We start from the raw sequence: 17,308 nt of genomic DNA on the forward strand, positions 1-17,308 counted from the left end.
ATAGTCTTATGGTCTCTCACTATCTATTCCTGGTCTGCCTGTCAGAAGTAAACAGGATCTTTTCATGAAGATTTTTAGGGATTCTTTTACCTGAATGCTGCTTTCTTCATCTTCCCGGGGTGATTGTGCGGGCATGACTTCTACATCTGAATTATCAGATGAGGTATTACGTTTTCTCTTCTTACCCACCACAGGAGTGATGGTGCTAAAAAGGAAAAACCAGATTCAGTTACAGCGAAGGCAAGGAAAATTTATGAATAGAAAATACAATTAATCTAACCTATCACATATGAAACCTCCAGGCATGCTGCTGCTGCTGCTAAGTCGCTTCAGTCGTGTCCAACTCTGTGCGACCCCTTAGACGGCAGTCCACCAGGCTCCCCATCCCTGGGATTCTCCAGGCAAGAATACTGGAGTGGGCTGCCATTTCCTTCTCCAATGCTCTAGGTATTCAGTCTGGGGACTCATAACTATTGAGTAGGGTGTTTGAAAAAAAAAGAAGATATTGGGGTTTCTAAACTACCAGCTGGCTTTTACACCAGATTTGACAAATTTTTGCTACCACTGTATTCACGAATACCTGAATGAAGGCAGCATAACACAGCAGAACCAATTCCTGACTAACAGTTACAAGGCCTCATTTCAGTTCCAGTTCTCACTAGCTCGGCGTTAGTCTTCTAACTAGCAAACACTGATGATAAAACCTAGCGTGATAGCTGTTGAAGATCAAGTAAAATAACAGACATGAAACTTGCTTTTTTAAGCTAAAAAACCCTGTACAAATATAAAGCATTATTATAATTACACCACAAAGCCTGAAGCATCTCAGGGAGTAGAAGCTAGCAAGAAAGGAGTGAAGCTACAAGACATGGAAGGAAGAGAGCACGCTCAATTGTGGCAAGAGTTATGTGGCAAGCCGTGGTTCTGTCAAGACTGCTTAAGGCTGACAGTGGCTGCTGAAATCTTCTCCAGTTCACATATGAAATGCAAGAACAGGGCAGCTATGTCTGCAGCAGCTCTTTTACCAGCATGGGTTGTAGGGGGCTAGGGAGAAGACTTTCACACTACAGTGATACAAAATCAAGAAGAATACAGCTTTTACACAAAACCCCTAACTCAAGACTGGCTGTCTTTCCCGGGCCTTGATGTTCACTTGGGACAGAGAAGAGAAAGGACTTATTATTTTCTATGACACATCCCCTTGAACTCTGAAGCTGCTATATACAGCATGAATTTAAAAACAGGAATTTAAACATGTATGCACTCTCGCCAAAGACCCCAACACAACAGCAAAGGGTGGCACTCACTTTAGCTTACTCTTGCCCTTGGTTTTGGAGGTACCAGATGTTTTGCTCTTCTTCGGCTTTTCTTCCTTGAGCCTCTCCCCACTGCTCTTCTTCCTGCGTTTCTTCTCCCCTTCCTCCTCAGGCCGGACGCTGGGCAGCTCATCCTCATTCAGGACTCGAGGTATGTTCTGTTCGCCCCGAGCACGGGCCCTCGCAATGGCCTCTGCTACAATCCGGTTTGCTTTCTCTTGCTTCTTTTGGTGTTCCAGCCTACGGTTTTCCTCAATTCCTGTCTTGCCCCCAGTATGGGGAGCAGAACTTGCTGGTGAGGACAGAGCTGCCACTTCACTGGCACTGAGAACTTTAACTACGGAGAGCCCAGAGGAGGCCCCTTGGGAAGAGCCGGCCTATAGAAATAAAGACACTACAATTTCAACATGCTTATAGCTAAACGACCTGAATAAACAGCCCTAAAGCACACAGGCTGGAAACGTTAGTTCTCTTAATTCCTTAAGAATAAGACTCATCAAGTCTTACTGAACCTAGAGGCATGCCTTTTTTTTTTTTTAATAATTTTTTGGTGGGATGGGGATGAGAAAAGGCAATTGTGCCAAATTAACCTTCTATACGCTTTAGCCATGCTTCTAATGTCAATACTCATCTCCACAATGCCATAAAATTTCCAAACAATACAGACAACACTAGTGTCTAGGCCAGTAAGAAAATTCAAATGCCATTCATGTCCTACCTTTATCTTCCTGGGGGTGGTGGGGGGTGGGGTGAGGGTAGGGGAAGAAATGATAGATAAGCACTTGACCTCTTCAAGACTATTTATCTTTCAGATGAGGAGTTATTTTCAGTCATTTTCATTTCACAAGGATATCAGCAAAGATTATAAATAAAACAATTTAAAGACAAATACTAAACAAATAATCTCTTATCCCAAACCCAACAATAACCCTCAAATCTTTTCATGATATAATTAAAATAAGGTTCCCGTGGGTGAAAGAAAGAAAAGCCTGCATCTCACTTCAGAGACATGAATCTAGACTGGCCCCACATTCAACAGTGAGTGGTTGCTGAGGATAACATCAGGGGACTAAGAGCGTGTTTGCCTTCTTAGCTCAACATGTGGAGGCTCACCTGTGGCTGAAGTACCACCTTGAGGGGTACTGAAAGTCTCTGTCCTGGGGCCTGTCCTGGTCCCATTATCTGAGCCTGCTGCACAGAGGAGAGAGTCACTGGCTGAGTGGAGGGCGGCTGTTGGGGTTGTGGCTGCGATGATGGAGGCTGTGGTACGATCTGGATTTTCTGTTGTGGTTGCTGCACCTGCAGCTGTATGGTTACTACTTTGGCAGGCTGCCCCTGGGCATTCTTGGCTTGAGTCAGGGCTGCTAGCTGGTTGCCCTGTAACACTATCTTGCCTGGTAGACTCCCTAGCACGACATGCCGGTGTCCTTGGGGACCTCCAGACTGTGGCTGCTGGAGGACCAGTGTGATGCGTTTCGATTCACCCTAGAGTGAAGAGAGGAAATTGCAAGAGAGGTAGGACATTAAAGAAGGGTAGACCCCTTAGTATTTACACCAGTTTTCCTCATCCTGGAATTATAAAAACTGAGGGTCAGAAAAGACAGTACAATCCCCTTTGTTCATCTTCCTATCTGTCCTGATAAATCTTTTCTATAACCTCTGCCCAGTGGGTACCAAGTCTATTCTTGAAAAACTGCTGAAAGGTTTGCTATTTTCTAAGGCAGTCATTCCATTTTTTGGAAACCTATTAGAATAAAAGTCTTTACAATGAACTAAAATCCACCTCCTCAGAGCTTCTCTTCACCAGCCCTACTTATCTGAACACTGTCTTCCCCTCCTCCAAATTCTTCTGGCCCTTGATTCAGAGGCTAGAGTCTTTATTTTCTTATAAAAGAAACAAGTCTTTTCACTGGGCAAAGCTGGAGGAGGACAATCTTAATAAGAAGAACAGTAAAGATACACATAGTTTCTGTAAGTCTTGCAAATATAAATACACATATTTTCCAAAAATGATTCTTTGTTTCCATTGCATCCTATAGTACTGGTATAACTTTGTATCATCCACCACTGTGAGTTCTTGCTTAAGGTCTGTATTTCCTGGCAGATGGTGAGCTCTGTAAGGACAGGGACTGTGTCTATCTTGTTCAGCGCCAGCTAGGCACAGTGTAAATATGCAGTAAGAGCTCAAAAAATGCATCAACACTACCTGCTTTCGCCTTGTAAGTAACAAATAATGTGGCTATCAACACTAACTGATAAAAAGTAAAGACGGAATTTAAGCAGAATTCCTAGAGACAGCTCTCATGTGCTTGCTCTCACACAGTTGCTGGGCCCGCTACTAAACCAAAATTCACCTCCCCCTTTCACTCAAGTCACCTGGGTGGGTGTAGAGGTCAGTGTAACTGCAGGCTTCAGTGGGGGCCCTGTGGCCCCAGGGTTTCCAGCAGGAGCTGAACCCTTAACTGGCTGTAGGACCAGCTGCTTTACTGGTCGGCTGGGCTGGACAATGCGCTGAACAGTAGCCTGGTTCCCAGGGACCTTGGCGGCCAACACTGTATTACCAGAGACAATGGAAACACCAGGTCGAAGGGGAGTGCCGGTTAGCACTTTGGTAAAAGTGACTTTTCCACCATTGGCTGTGCCAGCCACAAGGGGCTGAGCTGTGCTGGTGATACCTTGGGCCTGAATTTGTGCCACATGGGCACCAGTGACTGAGGAGCTTGGTGGGGCTTTAAGGATAACAATCTTAGGGGCGGACTGAGGTGGTTGTCCTCCAGCACTACTGGAGGAGACAGCTGTGGCAGAGACACCCATGAAAGGATTCCCTTGGCTCAGGATCTCCTGGCTCTTGGAGACCTGTAAAAGTCCTGATGTTGGCGTTGATGTCTGTAAGACAGGTTGGGCTGGCTGCTCTTGGCTGACGGGCTGAGTGGTATAATCATGCAAGGTTAAAGATTCTGGAGCTGGAGCTGTTGATTCTTTGGGAAGTTCTGTGGGGGCTGTTTCCTCTGGTGGGGGGACCAAGTCATTGGCTGATGAATTCACCACATCGCCACCTCCACCATCCTGGTTCATCTGATCCAAGGAGTCCAGAGAGCTTGGCAGTCCAAGGGCTTCCTCAATAGGGTCTTGTGTGACCTGATTGAAGCTGTCATCAGTCAGAGAGTCCAGGCCAAATAAATTTGGGTCATCAAACAGATCCATGATGGGGTCTGCCATCTTGGGAAAGCAATGGGGGTTACTTCCCCAAGGTTTAAGGAGGGAAGGGGAGGGGGGGTACTGGCTCTTCCCTCCCCTCCCCTCTTAAGAAAAAAATGCACACAACGGAAGAGGACTACTCTTCAGCAAAGAGGCAAGAAACAAGCGCATGTCAGACTGTCCTGACCTTCATGGAGCAAGATGGCTAGGTCTTCAGAGGAAGGTGATGGAACTCCTGTTGTAGAAAGACAAACGACAAGTAAGCAAAGGAGGTGACCTCAGGGAAAATTTCTACCCGTAACATCAAATAGCATCAAAATAGTAAGAGACGAAGGAAATGGGAGGTAAGCTGAGGACAGAGACACAGCAGAAAGAACATCCACACTTCTGCTTTGAAACCAAAAGAGAAAAAAAGAAATAAGCCAACCCCTTTTTGGGGCTCTTACACCTACACACTTTGAAGCTTCTGTCTGTCAAGATAATCCCACTGTCTCTGTCCATTTGTTTTCACAATTATCATTCTTAGGTACAGAACAGGAAATGTAACATTCATTCATTTTCTATTTCAGATTCTTAAGTTGACAGCAATGAACAATATATCAGCAATACTTCAGTGAATACAGATAGAGGCTTCTGGATATACTGGATTTTGTAACTTTTCCTTGTAATTCCGATACTTCTACTTACTACTAGCAAAAATAAACACCTTTAACCAAGCTTACTGGGTAATCTCGCTAAGTTTATAGTATAATTTTACTCAGGAAGACTCACAGACTTTAGTTCACCCATCAGTGAACCTATACATTGTGCTTCTGTTATTAAGTCCCCTCCCCGCTTTCTCATATTTAAGATCAAAACCTTCTCTGGCAAAAGAGTCAAAGAATTCTACAATTTCGTTCCAGTTTATGTTTCCAACTTTCACTCTCATCATTTCCTGTATGCTCATCACTTCCTATATATACCCTAGATTTCAGTCCAAACAGATAATCCAGTTCCCTTAATGACATTCCTATCTGCATGACTTTGCCTATTTTGCTCTATTTTCTGCCTGGAACATCTTTATCACCCTCCCCACAAACATCTCTTCCAGCTAAAATCTTTAACATCCTCAAAGGTCTTCTACTCAGTAAGGCGAGCCCTGCACCTCCATAAGGTGAGCAATTTGTGATGACCCAGTCCCTTCATCTTCTTTGTTGTTGTTGTTTAATCACTAAGTCGTGTCTGACCCTTTTGCAATCCCAATGGACTACAGCCCACCAGGCTTCTCCGTCCATGGGATTTCCCAGGCAAGAATACTGGAGTGGGTTCCCCACCCAAGAATTGAACCCACATCTCCTGCATTGATGGGCAGATTCTTTACTGATGAGCCACCAAGGAAACTCTCATCTTCTTTAAATACCCACAACACTGCCTACACCTTATTTAAAGCACTTATATTTAACATTTTATTAAAATGATAAGTCTCTTGTCCATTTCCTCTAAAGGACCAAGAGGTTCCTTTGTGCAAATTATAAAAAGCTGCCTGCTCAAGATGCTTGTCTGCCATCTGCTGGAAAATTATCATATTAAACATATTATCTGTGATGATGATGAACATGTGCAATGCACACCCTGCACAACCCTGCATGGTGGCCCAGCTCCTCTTTCTTCAAGACAGAAGAGCTCCTGAATGGTGGGGACCACATCTTATTCATCTGTGGATCTCTAAATTGCCAGATGAATATCACATACACAGTAGCTACTCAAAAAAATTTAAATGAATTAAGTGCCTGTGGTATCTGAAATTAACTATTCTGTTCTTAGAGAAATTAACTGGTATTCTCTGATTCTAAGATGAGACACTAGAAAACTTCCTATCTTGAAAAACTGTCCTATAAATAACTGAAACTATGTTTACAAAATCCACATGTGGGGCTTTTAAGTACATAAAATGTTGGAAAAAGGAAAAACCAAGACAAGGAGTTTTAAGTATATCACCCTGTAACTGTTTGAAAATGTAGTATTTGCTTTCTGTATATGACTTCAATATTTGTCAATCCAGGAAAGCATTGGTAACACCATTTCTCCTACTTTTAGAAGAAACCAGAAAAGAAATTTGTCAGTGACACAGAACAGACTAGACGGAAGACTTTTTCACACAAACCCCAAGCTTTTTTCCCTCTTCCTCAACTCATTCCAGTTATCCCTGTAAAATTAATATAATGTGGGTAAGTAGCCCAGAAACTGAGACACAGATAAGAGAACAGACTCATCAGTAGTTGGCACAGCAGTTTTTCAAAATTACAAACCATACAGAGCATCTCCACCAATGTTAAACAAGATCTTTCGAGCTTCAGTAACTGTATCCCTTCACATCTCCACCAAGGTCCGCATCATTTCCCATTCCTGGCTAAAGTATTCCACAAGCTCATCCCAGCCTCTCCTATCTAATGCCTGCCCCAAAACTACTCAAAATGGTGATCAGAAGACTTATAAATATTTCTTAATTTAATAAAAATCTACTCAATAATTTTATAAATTTTTTCAACACTTCTATCATCTTTTCCTAGTTATGCCCTACTTTGCTACATATTATCTTTTCACCTCCTATTCACTGTCCGAGAAGCTACACTAAATATCTAACAGTTAGCTGTCACAAAAAAAATACAGTGAAAGTTCCCACTAACTAGAAGTTTACACTGTTAATAGTTTATAACTTGCCTTTCTTCCATGGAGTATTCTGTCCTTTCCAGGACTCCTTGCTATTTATTCACCCAAATGCTCTTTCTTCCCTCCGCAAAAGCCCAGTCTCAGAGAAAGAGAGAAAGAGAGAGAGAGAGAGAGAGAGAGAGAGAGAGAGAGAGAGAGAGGGAGAGGGAGAGGGAGAGGGAGAGAGAGGGAGAGAGGAAGAGATCTCATTTTTTAATGGGAAAAACCAGGTTAACAGCTTCTCAAATATTTCCTTACTTCCATATGACTCAAGCATTAAGTTCTTAAAGGTCAATGTACTTATTTATCTCCCTTTCCAATTTTGGGACCAAATTCCTGCTTCTCCTGGTTCAGTCAAGGCCCCCCAATTTAAAAAATCTCACCACCGACAATGCCACACATCAAATTTCACTACTTCTCAGTTCCATTCCATCAACTCACCCCTACCTGACCTAATTCATTGTATATGAATTTTTTAATCCTAGCCTACAGCTTCTTTTTTAACTCACATCTTTAAATCTGTCCTTGACTCTCAAAAGAATAAGCCTTCTCCAAATGTACCGCCAACTTTCTTACTCCCTCCTATTCTTACTTATGGGTCATCCTAGCTATACCCATATCTGGCCTATTCTACCAAGTTCATCTACCTCATGAATTCTCTTTCCATAATTCAAATCCTGGTAACAAAAATAAATAAATGTTAAGCAGTCAAATATATGAAACCCGTAAGATAACCTTAAGTAAAGCTACTCCCTAGATAAAGAAATCATAGCAGACTTTTATCATATTGAGAATGAAAAGCCAGCCTTCACCTTCCATTGACCCAAAGAGAAACATATGCATATGTTCAAAAGACAGTTTGATGGCTGTACTTAAACATTTTCCATAATTCTAAACTAACAAGTAGACTAATGACAGAAAACTTGTGGGGTGGGGGGGAGGGTGTGGGATATGAGGGAAGTAGAACCAACTAGTCAGTTGAGATTAAAATTCAAAGCTATCCATCTACAACTTACAGATAACAAGCCAGAGAGAGTCTTTATATAACAGCCCTTCATCTCACCTTCTTTTTTAAGGAGAAACTACTCCTTCCCCTCGAAATAAATAAATACTGATGTTGGCAGCTTTACCACCTTTAATATAGTTCTTCTGGGTTTTCTTAGAAATCTAGAGCCCCAGCTCTCCTGTTTTTATTTTATGTGCCTCCTGGTACCCTTGCCCATTTCAAAAACAACTTGTCTGTCCAATCATAAAGGACTAAGTTTTAATTCCATGCTATACTTTTCAATCTCAATCTCCCCAAATCTTTCAACAAAGCAGTGATTCTCAACTGGGAGATGGGAGGTACGTGAAGTTTGAAAATGTACCTTGAATGTTATAACTTTATATTTGTCAAATGGAAACAATCTCACTGTTTACATTATTTACATTCAATAAAACTGAACCATATCTCTTGGCCTGTGAGGGTATGTAAAAGACAACATGGTGGGGGCGGGGGCGGGGGGGGGGGTGTAGCGCAGGCAGGTGTGGACAGAGAAAGAAGCATGCCTGGTTTGGAAAGATTATCGACATTTATGTGATGGGATAGGATTTCTTATGGCCTCTCAAAAGGAAGTTCATCATTTTGTTTATGATAGATGAGAAATACTGCAAGAAAAATTAGCCCAGTTGTCTAATACATAAACTTACATAAACTGACCTTCAGACATCCATTCTCCATTTATAGATTTCTCTATACTGCCCATACTCTTAGAAGATAACAGATGAATGGCATAATGACAACAAATGACCTTTTGGGGGAGGGGAAGGCTGCATCTTTACAAAGTACCAGCCATGACCACTTAACCTCTAACTGCTCAAAGAACAAACTATTTTACTTCAAAGTATTAATCTTGTTATTGGAAACTGTATCCTTTCAAGAGGATCAGTGGCAGGCAGGCAGACATAAACACTCTATGGAAACAAAAGATAGAAGCAATCTGAAGAAATCTCTTGAAAATAAAATAAATCAGAAGGCTTAAAATGAAGATAGTCAATATAATTTTTAGAAGAGAAGGATTTAAAAACTGCACCATGGAGACATCTGTGAGACCCAAAGGGTCTAAAGAAATGGGAAATAAACATCCTATGTGAATGGAATCACAACTTAGGGTCAGCAAAGGATCAGGATGGAAGGACACAGACCATAAGAAATGGAGCTATTTAACTTGAAGCCACTCAGGAGATTTCCTCAAGAATATCAAGATCCTAGGCCATTTTCTCTATCTTCATCATTCTCACTGCCAAATGTGTGGCTGCTCTTTTTTGTTTGTTTTCCCAGTTACTGAAGGAAAAAGCACTCACACCTCAATCAGGAGTATGGACATTTGGGGCAAACATGGCTGGTAAAGTGAGTCCTTCTGAATAAACAGGGAAAGCAAAATAGGTAAGTATGAACGCTAAAACCATGTACATACGTTCAAGGGGTAAAGGAGAAAGTACAGAAATTTTGTACTCCTGTGGAAGAAGGGAAAGAGCAAGGTAAGGAAGTATGGGATTGATGGAGAGGAAAACGCGACTGGAGGCGGGGGTGGCGGGGACCCGGGTACATTACCTGCTCATACTGCCAGTGTTGGTGCCAGTAAGGCCCACACAGCAGAGGCGGGAGATTTCTGGCAACTGGAGCCCCCAAAATGGAGATGAAGTACATGCACTTGAGGGAGTGAGCTAGTGGGGTGCCCTCCAGGGTGGGGATGGCCAAGACGGGAAGATGCGGGGTGGGGGGGTGTGGATGCCCGGGGCGGGGGGGGGCAAGCAATGTTAGGGCGGAAGCTACAGGCGGGAAGGTCCGACAAGCCCTGAAGGAGAAAAGGAGCTGTGTCTCACCCCAGCAGGGTAATAGAGGTGCCTTTACCTGCAGCGGCCGTGGGGGGCCGGTTCGCCCCTCTCGCTGTCTCTCCAGCACCAGTTCCCCCTCCTCCTGCGCAACCTAACTTGATGCTCCTGCCCGCCCCACGTCCTTATTCGCTCCACTCCGCTGCCACTCACCACAGGCGCAAAGACGCAAAACAGCGCAAAGGGTGGGACTAAACAGAGCTTCCCCCTCCCCCGCCACCGCGGGGTTAGGTTGAGAGCGCACGGAGAGGCCTATCCGGTTTCCAGGGCCGAGGCGAAGCCTGCAGCTTGCTTGAAAAAAAAAAAAGGAGCCTGGCCAAAGGAATGGTCTCAAGCTGCGGGAAACTAGTCCTGGAGATTCAATTCCCCCACCTCCAACACTCTTTTCTGCACACCAAAGAGCGTAAACTCGGCAGAGAGGGTTCCACACTAGGCCAACTCCGCCTCCCTCTGAATCCCCTGCCTCTTAGTCCTGTCAGCGCCTCTGCTGTGGTGACTACCCCTTATCCCACGACCCATTAAAAGGGGCCACATCTTCCATCCATCAGAGGAGTGAGTCAGCCCAACTGCTGGAACACGGGGCCCTCTTCTCTTCAAAGATGAAGCGCTCTCTCTGCTGCAACCCAAATTGCATTCTTGATAGTCTAACCCTTACGCATCAGTATCACTTTCTAGAAAGTAATCTCAGGTACTCACGACCAATTCCCAAGCACTCCACCTCCAAAATACACACCTACTCCTAACCCCCAAACCTGGGCTCTGGCCCTCACCTCGCTGCTCTTGAAACTCAGCCCCTCTGATATATGGGTCAGGGTCCAGTTTGCAGTGCCACTTCAGACCACTCTAATTCCCAGGGTTGGCAACCCCAGAATGATGGTACAAGCTTAAATCCCTCAAAGTAAACTGTTAATAAAAACAGCTGCTTACCTCCTGACCACTAATTTCCCCTGAAATGTAAACACTCTCAACACTGAAATCCTACTTTCTGTGCTCTATGATACAAACTAGGAAGATCAACTTGGCCTTAGATCTCCTATTTTTAAAGATCTTCGTCTTACCACTAATGCTAGGGACACCCAATCCCCACTCCAGTAAACAGCAATACTGTTCTCCCATTCACTCAGGCTCCAAACTTCAAAGTTGCATCTGAAACCTCCTCTTGTATCCATTTTTCAACCATTTGCCCAGTCCCATTGGCTCTCCTGAAAATGTATCACAGATAGTGGAGCTGGCCAGCTTCCCAATCACATCAAGTCAGTTCTCTTGTTGCACAGATGAGAAAACCGAGGCTTACAGCTGAGTGATACAACCATGAAACCAAGTGGCAAAGTTAGGATTCATCTTTCTCACTTTATTTCTGCTGCCACTTCATTTATGCAGCTTCTATAACAGAAAGAAGCCTCTCTCCCCCTACTAATTCTTTCTGCTATCAGATTAGTTTCCTAAAACACAGGATAGCTAAATCAGTCACCTGCTTAAAAACTTTTAAAGATTCCCTGTTACTTAAGACATAATCCCTAAAAGACCACACTTTGCCTTTCTAGTCCTTTTTTTTTTTTTTTTCTTTTAGCCATACCCCATGGACTGCAGGCTCTTAGTTCCCCAATCATGGATTGAACCCAGAGCCAAGGCAGTGGCAGAGCTGAATCCTAACCACTGGACCACCAGGAAACTCCCTGCCTTTCTAGTCTTATTTCCCACTATTCTACATATACATTTATATGCTGGCCAAAACAGACAATATTGTCAATATATTTTTTTCTTATCTGGGCCTAAGTAGCACACTTGCCTTCAAATTATGTTACTCTTATTCCATTTCTTTGTTTTCTCAAAATCTTACTTATCCTTTAGGACCCACATCAAATACCTCTTCATTATCTGAACATTTACTGAGCATACAATATACAGAGTAATATGGTAGCATTAGAGAACCAAAGATGAATCAGACAATCTCCACCCTCAAAGAGGCTTCCCTGATAGCTCAGTTGGTAAAGAATCCATCTGCAATGCAGGAGACACTGGTTTGATTCCTGGGTCGGGAATATCTGCTGGAGGATGGACAGGCTACCCACTCCAGGATTCTTGGGCTTCCCTTATGGCTCAGCTGATAAAGAATCCGCCTGCAATGCGGGAGACCTGGGTTCAATCCCTGGGTCGGGAAGATCCCCTGGAGAAAGGAAAGGCTACCCACTCCAGTATTCTTGGGCTTCCCTTGTGGCTCAGCTGATAAAGAATCCGCCTGCAATGCGGGAGACCTGGGTTCAATCCCTGGGTCGGGAAGATCCCCTGGAGAAAGGAAAGGCTACCCACTCCAGTATTCTTGGGCTTCCCTTGTGGCTCAGCTGGTAAAGAATCCACCTGCAATGCAGGAGACCTGGGTTCAGTCCCTGGGTCGGGAAGATCCCCTGGAGACGGGAAAGGCTACTCACTCCAGTAGCTGGATGCGACTTTCACTCACTTCACCCTCAAAGAACCTAAGACAGGAAGGAGTACATTTGTGTACACATGTGGGGAGACAGGAAGAGTAGGGACTATGCCAGCAGTGACAACTGTCCAATGGAATACACGCCCTTCAGGTCAAAGGGACTTAATAAATTCCGAGAAAAGGTATTAAGGAAGTAGTCTCTTAAAGGATGAGGAGTTAACTTGGGAAGGGAAGGTGAGCTACAAGAAAGGGGTGTTCAGGCAACAGGGACAGTAAGAGGAACAGCAAAAGAAAGCAGGGCAGTGAAAAGCAGTATGAGATATACAGAGGAAGGTCCAAGTAGTTCAGAAGTTCAGTCTTGCCTAAGTGTAAATCACAAAGAAGAAATCAGAAGGAGACAAAAATTGAAGGGGGAGGTAAGGGGCAGATCTTTCAAGGAAAAAGCCTTGAATGCCACATTGAAGCATTTTCTTACAGGTGTCTAAGGAGCCAGTGAAAGATGGAATCATACAATCAAATCTGCGTTTTAGTTAGCTAGCTCTGGCTGCTGGATAGAGAACAGATTTAGGGGATGAGGGAACAGAGGACACAGAAGCAGCTAGGAGGCTGCTATGGTAGTCCAGAAAAGAGTTGTAATGTGGATGCTTGTTGATTTTTTTTTTCCTGCACCCCTGCCTTCCTATATTGGAGACTAACTCAAGGTAAAATCTTCAATGGAAGACTGGATCTTAAGTCCCATTACAGAGCTGGAGTGGGTGGGTGGGGGGTACTGAAATGAGGGGTGAGGTTCTACTTCCCCTTCCAGTTGGGGAAGAAGTATACATACACATAACTTTGCCCAGTTTAAGTGGACACTCCTGTGGAAAACCTTGATTTTGCAGTGGCAATACAAAAAATATTGTCTAACCAGCCAGTTAGACAATATTCAGCAATGAGAGACACTCGAATTCTGCAGCATCATAAACAGACTGTCAGTGCTTTGATCCTGCCCACATTCTCCATGTCTCCAACTTCCCTTGGTTCCAGATCAATTTCTTAATCAGATTCTCTAGCATTCCCACGTGAGCCACACAACATCCTTTGAATATGTTCCCTTTCAGCTTAAGTTAGTCAAAAGATGATTTCTGTGGTTTGCAACCAGGAATTCTTACAAGATGCTGCTCCTGCTGCTGCTGCTGCTGCTGCTAAGTCGCTTCAGTCGTGTCCAACTCTGATGATGAGAACCCAAATCATAGCAATGTGGTTCCAAAGGTAATGAAGGGAAGGAAGGGAGAGAGTTTAGTAAAACTTAGCGGATAAAAACTGGTAGAACCTAGAGTTTACAGGGAAAGAGGAGTTCAGCCACTGTAGTCTGAGTTGCCTATAGCATGTCAAGTACTGACATTCAATGGGAGGTTGGATGTATAAATCTAAAAGTTGCCTTGGTGACAGATTTGGAATTATCAGTATCGAAACAGTAGTTTTACGAGTGGGAAGAACTCAGAATATGAACAGCAGAGCAAGTATACACAACACCGCACCAATGCTGTTGGGAAGACAACAGAGAATGCTGGGGGTCTCGGAAGAACTGAATGTCCACTCCAAAGAAAGCAGCTGCTGTTCAGCTCTTAGTTAAGTGTTGCCATATGGAAACACAAATCCGAGGTTGAGAGAGAACTTTAGGTTTTCCAAAAGCCAGAAATACAGGGCTTTATGTAAGTCTTCTAGGTTTTAAACAAAGATAACTAATTTTTAAAAACGTTTTAAACACTTTGCAGGCTAAACAAAACACTTAGCAGGAACCCCGCAAATTTGAGATTTTGGGTGTGGAGTGAGAAAAGCTACAGAGGAACCCAGGAGAACATCAGTATTTAAGAGTCAGAATAAGCCACACCTATTAAGCAGGTAGACAAGGCAAAGCTAGAGAAGCAGAAAGTGCAATGCAACCGAAGCAGAGAGAGGAGAGTTGCAGGGGGAAAGAGTGATCAACTGCATCCAACAAAGCACAAATGTCCACTAATACAAGAACTTTAAAATGCGTCCATTGGATTTAACACGTCTCTGCTTTTCTCTATCAAGCTAAGAGCAGTCAGTTCCATGAGTTTTCATAGCATTTTTGTTAAGTACTTTTTGGGATAATTATCTTCTAATTCCTATTTTAGTTACATTTGTATGTGGAAGCCTCAGGGGCTTAAAGTCACAGGGATGTGGGTTCAAATTCCTGTTCACAAAGTAAATAAACCTTTCTGAGTCTAGTCCATTCCTTTGTACAAAGGCAGATCAAAGTGGTGGTGGTGTTCAGTGGCTAAGTCATGTCCAACTCTTGTGACCCTGTGGACTGGAGCACACCAGGCTTTCCTGTCCTTCACTATCTCCTGGAGTACAAAGGGGGATCAAATTATAGGGCCATTAATGAGGATTAATGAAACATCTCATATACTTCTAATAAATATTGATATATAACCACTATTTCTAGGAGGTACTAAACCAATGTTCCTGGATAACAGTTGGGAAAAAAATTGTTTTTACCAGTGTCTCTACCTAATTTGGGAGATGCCAGTCAGCCTTAGAGGGTGTAGAGTCATTAATGGCCTTCAAAATAATTCATTAATTTCAGCAGGTTAATATCTATGAGCATGAATATGCACTGCAGCCATTGCTTCCTCTATATCAGATCTAATTTACAGCAAACAGGAATAACTACAGTTTAGATTCTAGAGTCTGGAGATCATGTTTAACCAACTGGCTTCAGCCAGCCTAAACCTGCTACAGATGTTCTAAGTCACTAGCATCTGACTTTTGGGTACTTAGAGACCTAAATTAAAACTCTCAGGGATCCAAGGAAGGATGACAAAGATTTCAAAAATACCCCCTCATCCCACCCCTCCAAGCACTTTTTTCCAGAACATCACACTTCTCTGATTTACCTTCTACTTCTCTGGCCAATTCTCCTTTGCTACTCTTCTCCTCCACCAGCATTTAGTTCACCAAGCTTTGGTCCTAGGCCTTCCTTTTTTCTCATTCTGTACCTTCAAGGATGTCCAGTTCATATACAGGGTCTCAATTCATTATTTTCCTCAACAAACTACTTATATACTTGTCTCTCATTTGTATCTCTGGGCAAGATGTCTGAACTCCAGGCCTGTTTATTGACTTGCTTATTCAACAGCTCTTCCTGGTTGTCTCTACAGTCTCCCTGGCTGACCTTCTTGTCCAGCTCTCCCTAGAAGAGGCTTCTTACCTCAAGGAGACTTGATTTCTTGGTGGTATCTTCCATACTCACTTACATGTGCACTCACAGAAGGTAATCACCCTCTAGCATCTCCTATTCAGCTGTGGCTGAAGACACCAGAAACTCTTTTCCTTACCACTCCTATCCAATATTTCAGAATCCTACCTTCATCCCCTAAATATCCCTCAAATCCACCCACTTCTGCCTCTACTACCATTCTGGGTCAAATGACCATCCCCACTCCCCTCGACTACTGGAACTGCCTTCCAACTTGTTCCCCATCTGTTCAGCCTGTTTAATTGTTTGCTGTTGTTTAGTCTGAGTCATGCCTGACTCTTGTGATCCTATGGATAGCTCCTCTGTCCATGGGATTTCCCAGGCAAGAATACTAGAGTGAGTTGCCATTTCTTTCTCCAGGGGGGATCTTTCCAACCCAGGGATTGAACTTGTGTCTCCTGCATTTCCAGGCCGATTCTTTACCATTGAACCAACAGGGAAGCCCATTTAATTCTTACTTATCCTTCAAATCTCAACACCATCATTTCAAACAAAAGCTTTCCCTGACTTCCCAGACAAAAAAATTGCCAAACTTTTGAATGTACATTACACACTTAGCCCTGTTTTAAACAATGAAAATGTATTAGCAGACTGAACTTGAAATAACTGCATTTTTACAGATGAGGAAACTGAGGCACAAATCATAAGCAATTAACTCAACATTCCAGGGTTAATGGAATGTGGGGCCGGATTCAAACTTAGGTAGTATAGCTTCCAAAGTCACATTCTCAACAACCCAACGATATTATGGTGTAGATTATATGCCTTTATTGTAAATTCTCTGTAACATCCATAATTTCTCTTTTGTAGTAAACTGACTATAAATTGTTTGCTATCCAGCCTTCCTCACCCCCATATTAGAATGCAAGTTACACAAGGGCAAGGTCTGTGTACAGCTTATTACAATATTTCCTTTGCTTATCAGGTGGTAATGGGCACCCTGTGTACTTTTGTTGAAGGAATGCATTTTCAACTTCTAGTCAAAGATGTGTGGGAGTGGGGATTGGGGAGGGGGTGGTGCTGCATAATACAAAGGTATTTCACCAAAACCACACACTTCTCAGGCTGCTGAGAGCACAAAGGCAGCAGCATAGCTCCAGAGACATTCAAAAGAGGAACCAAAAGACCCTAAGCATCTTTACTCTTCAGGACCTGTAGCAGACACAGCTTTCACATGGAGCAAGGGAGGCTGCATTTAACACACATAACAGACTACTTTCTGTAGTGTGGCAATCACTATTGAAAGCCATGAAATTTTAGTTATCTCCTTTAGGCTTGGGACCCTGAAATCCTCAGTGGTGGGTAATTTAAAGCTGTGGCAAAACGTGAATGGATGAAACCATACTCACATGCCTCAAAAATGGGGCATGGATTCAGCCTCATTGCAGATTTTATTCCAGTGAAACCCTAGAGTTTTGGTCTAAGTCTGAAGAGAGAAAATAAGAGCCTAACCTTTAAGGATCAGTGCCCTGAGGTCAAGTTAGACTGGACCTGGAGAAGTTCCTCTTCACTGGTGCGTGTTCAACACGATGAAAGTAA

At 43.3% G+C, this 17,308-nt stretch overlaps 1 protein-coding gene across 7 annotated transcripts in view; it reads right to left on the reverse strand.

Moving 5' to 3' along the window:
* CHD8 (chromodomain helicase DNA binding protein 8) overlaps positions 1–17,308 on the reverse strand; it is a 56,905-nt gene that overhangs the window by 32,578 nt on the left and 7,019 nt on the right. For 3 of the 7 annotated variants that reach the window (XM_005685366.3, XM_013966922.2, XM_005685365.3), the window contains exons 2-5: positions 3,693–4,749; positions 2,430–2,801; positions 1,308–1,693; positions 91–205 (exon numbers count right to left, since the gene is read on the reverse strand). In XM_005685366.3, the coding sequence (XP_005685423.1) occupies positions 91–205; positions 1,308–1,693; positions 2,430–2,801; positions 3,693–4,535 (1,716 nt within the window). In that variant the 5' untranslated portion in view covers positions 4,536–4,749. Of the gene's footprint in view, positions 1–90; positions 206–1,307; positions 1,694–2,429; positions 2,802–3,692; positions 4,750–10,095; positions 10,181–17,308 lie in introns of those variants that run through there. The other 4 variants (XM_018054552.1, XM_018054553.1, XM_018054551.1 and 1 more) reach the window with 3 other exon arrangements.

This window comes from Capra hircus, chromosome 10 (genome assembly GCF_001704415.2).
Source record: "Capra hircus breed San Clemente chromosome 10, ASM170441v1, whole genome shotgun sequence".
Lineage (NCBI taxonomy): Eukaryota > Metazoa > Chordata > Mammalia > Artiodactyla > Bovidae > Capra > Capra hircus.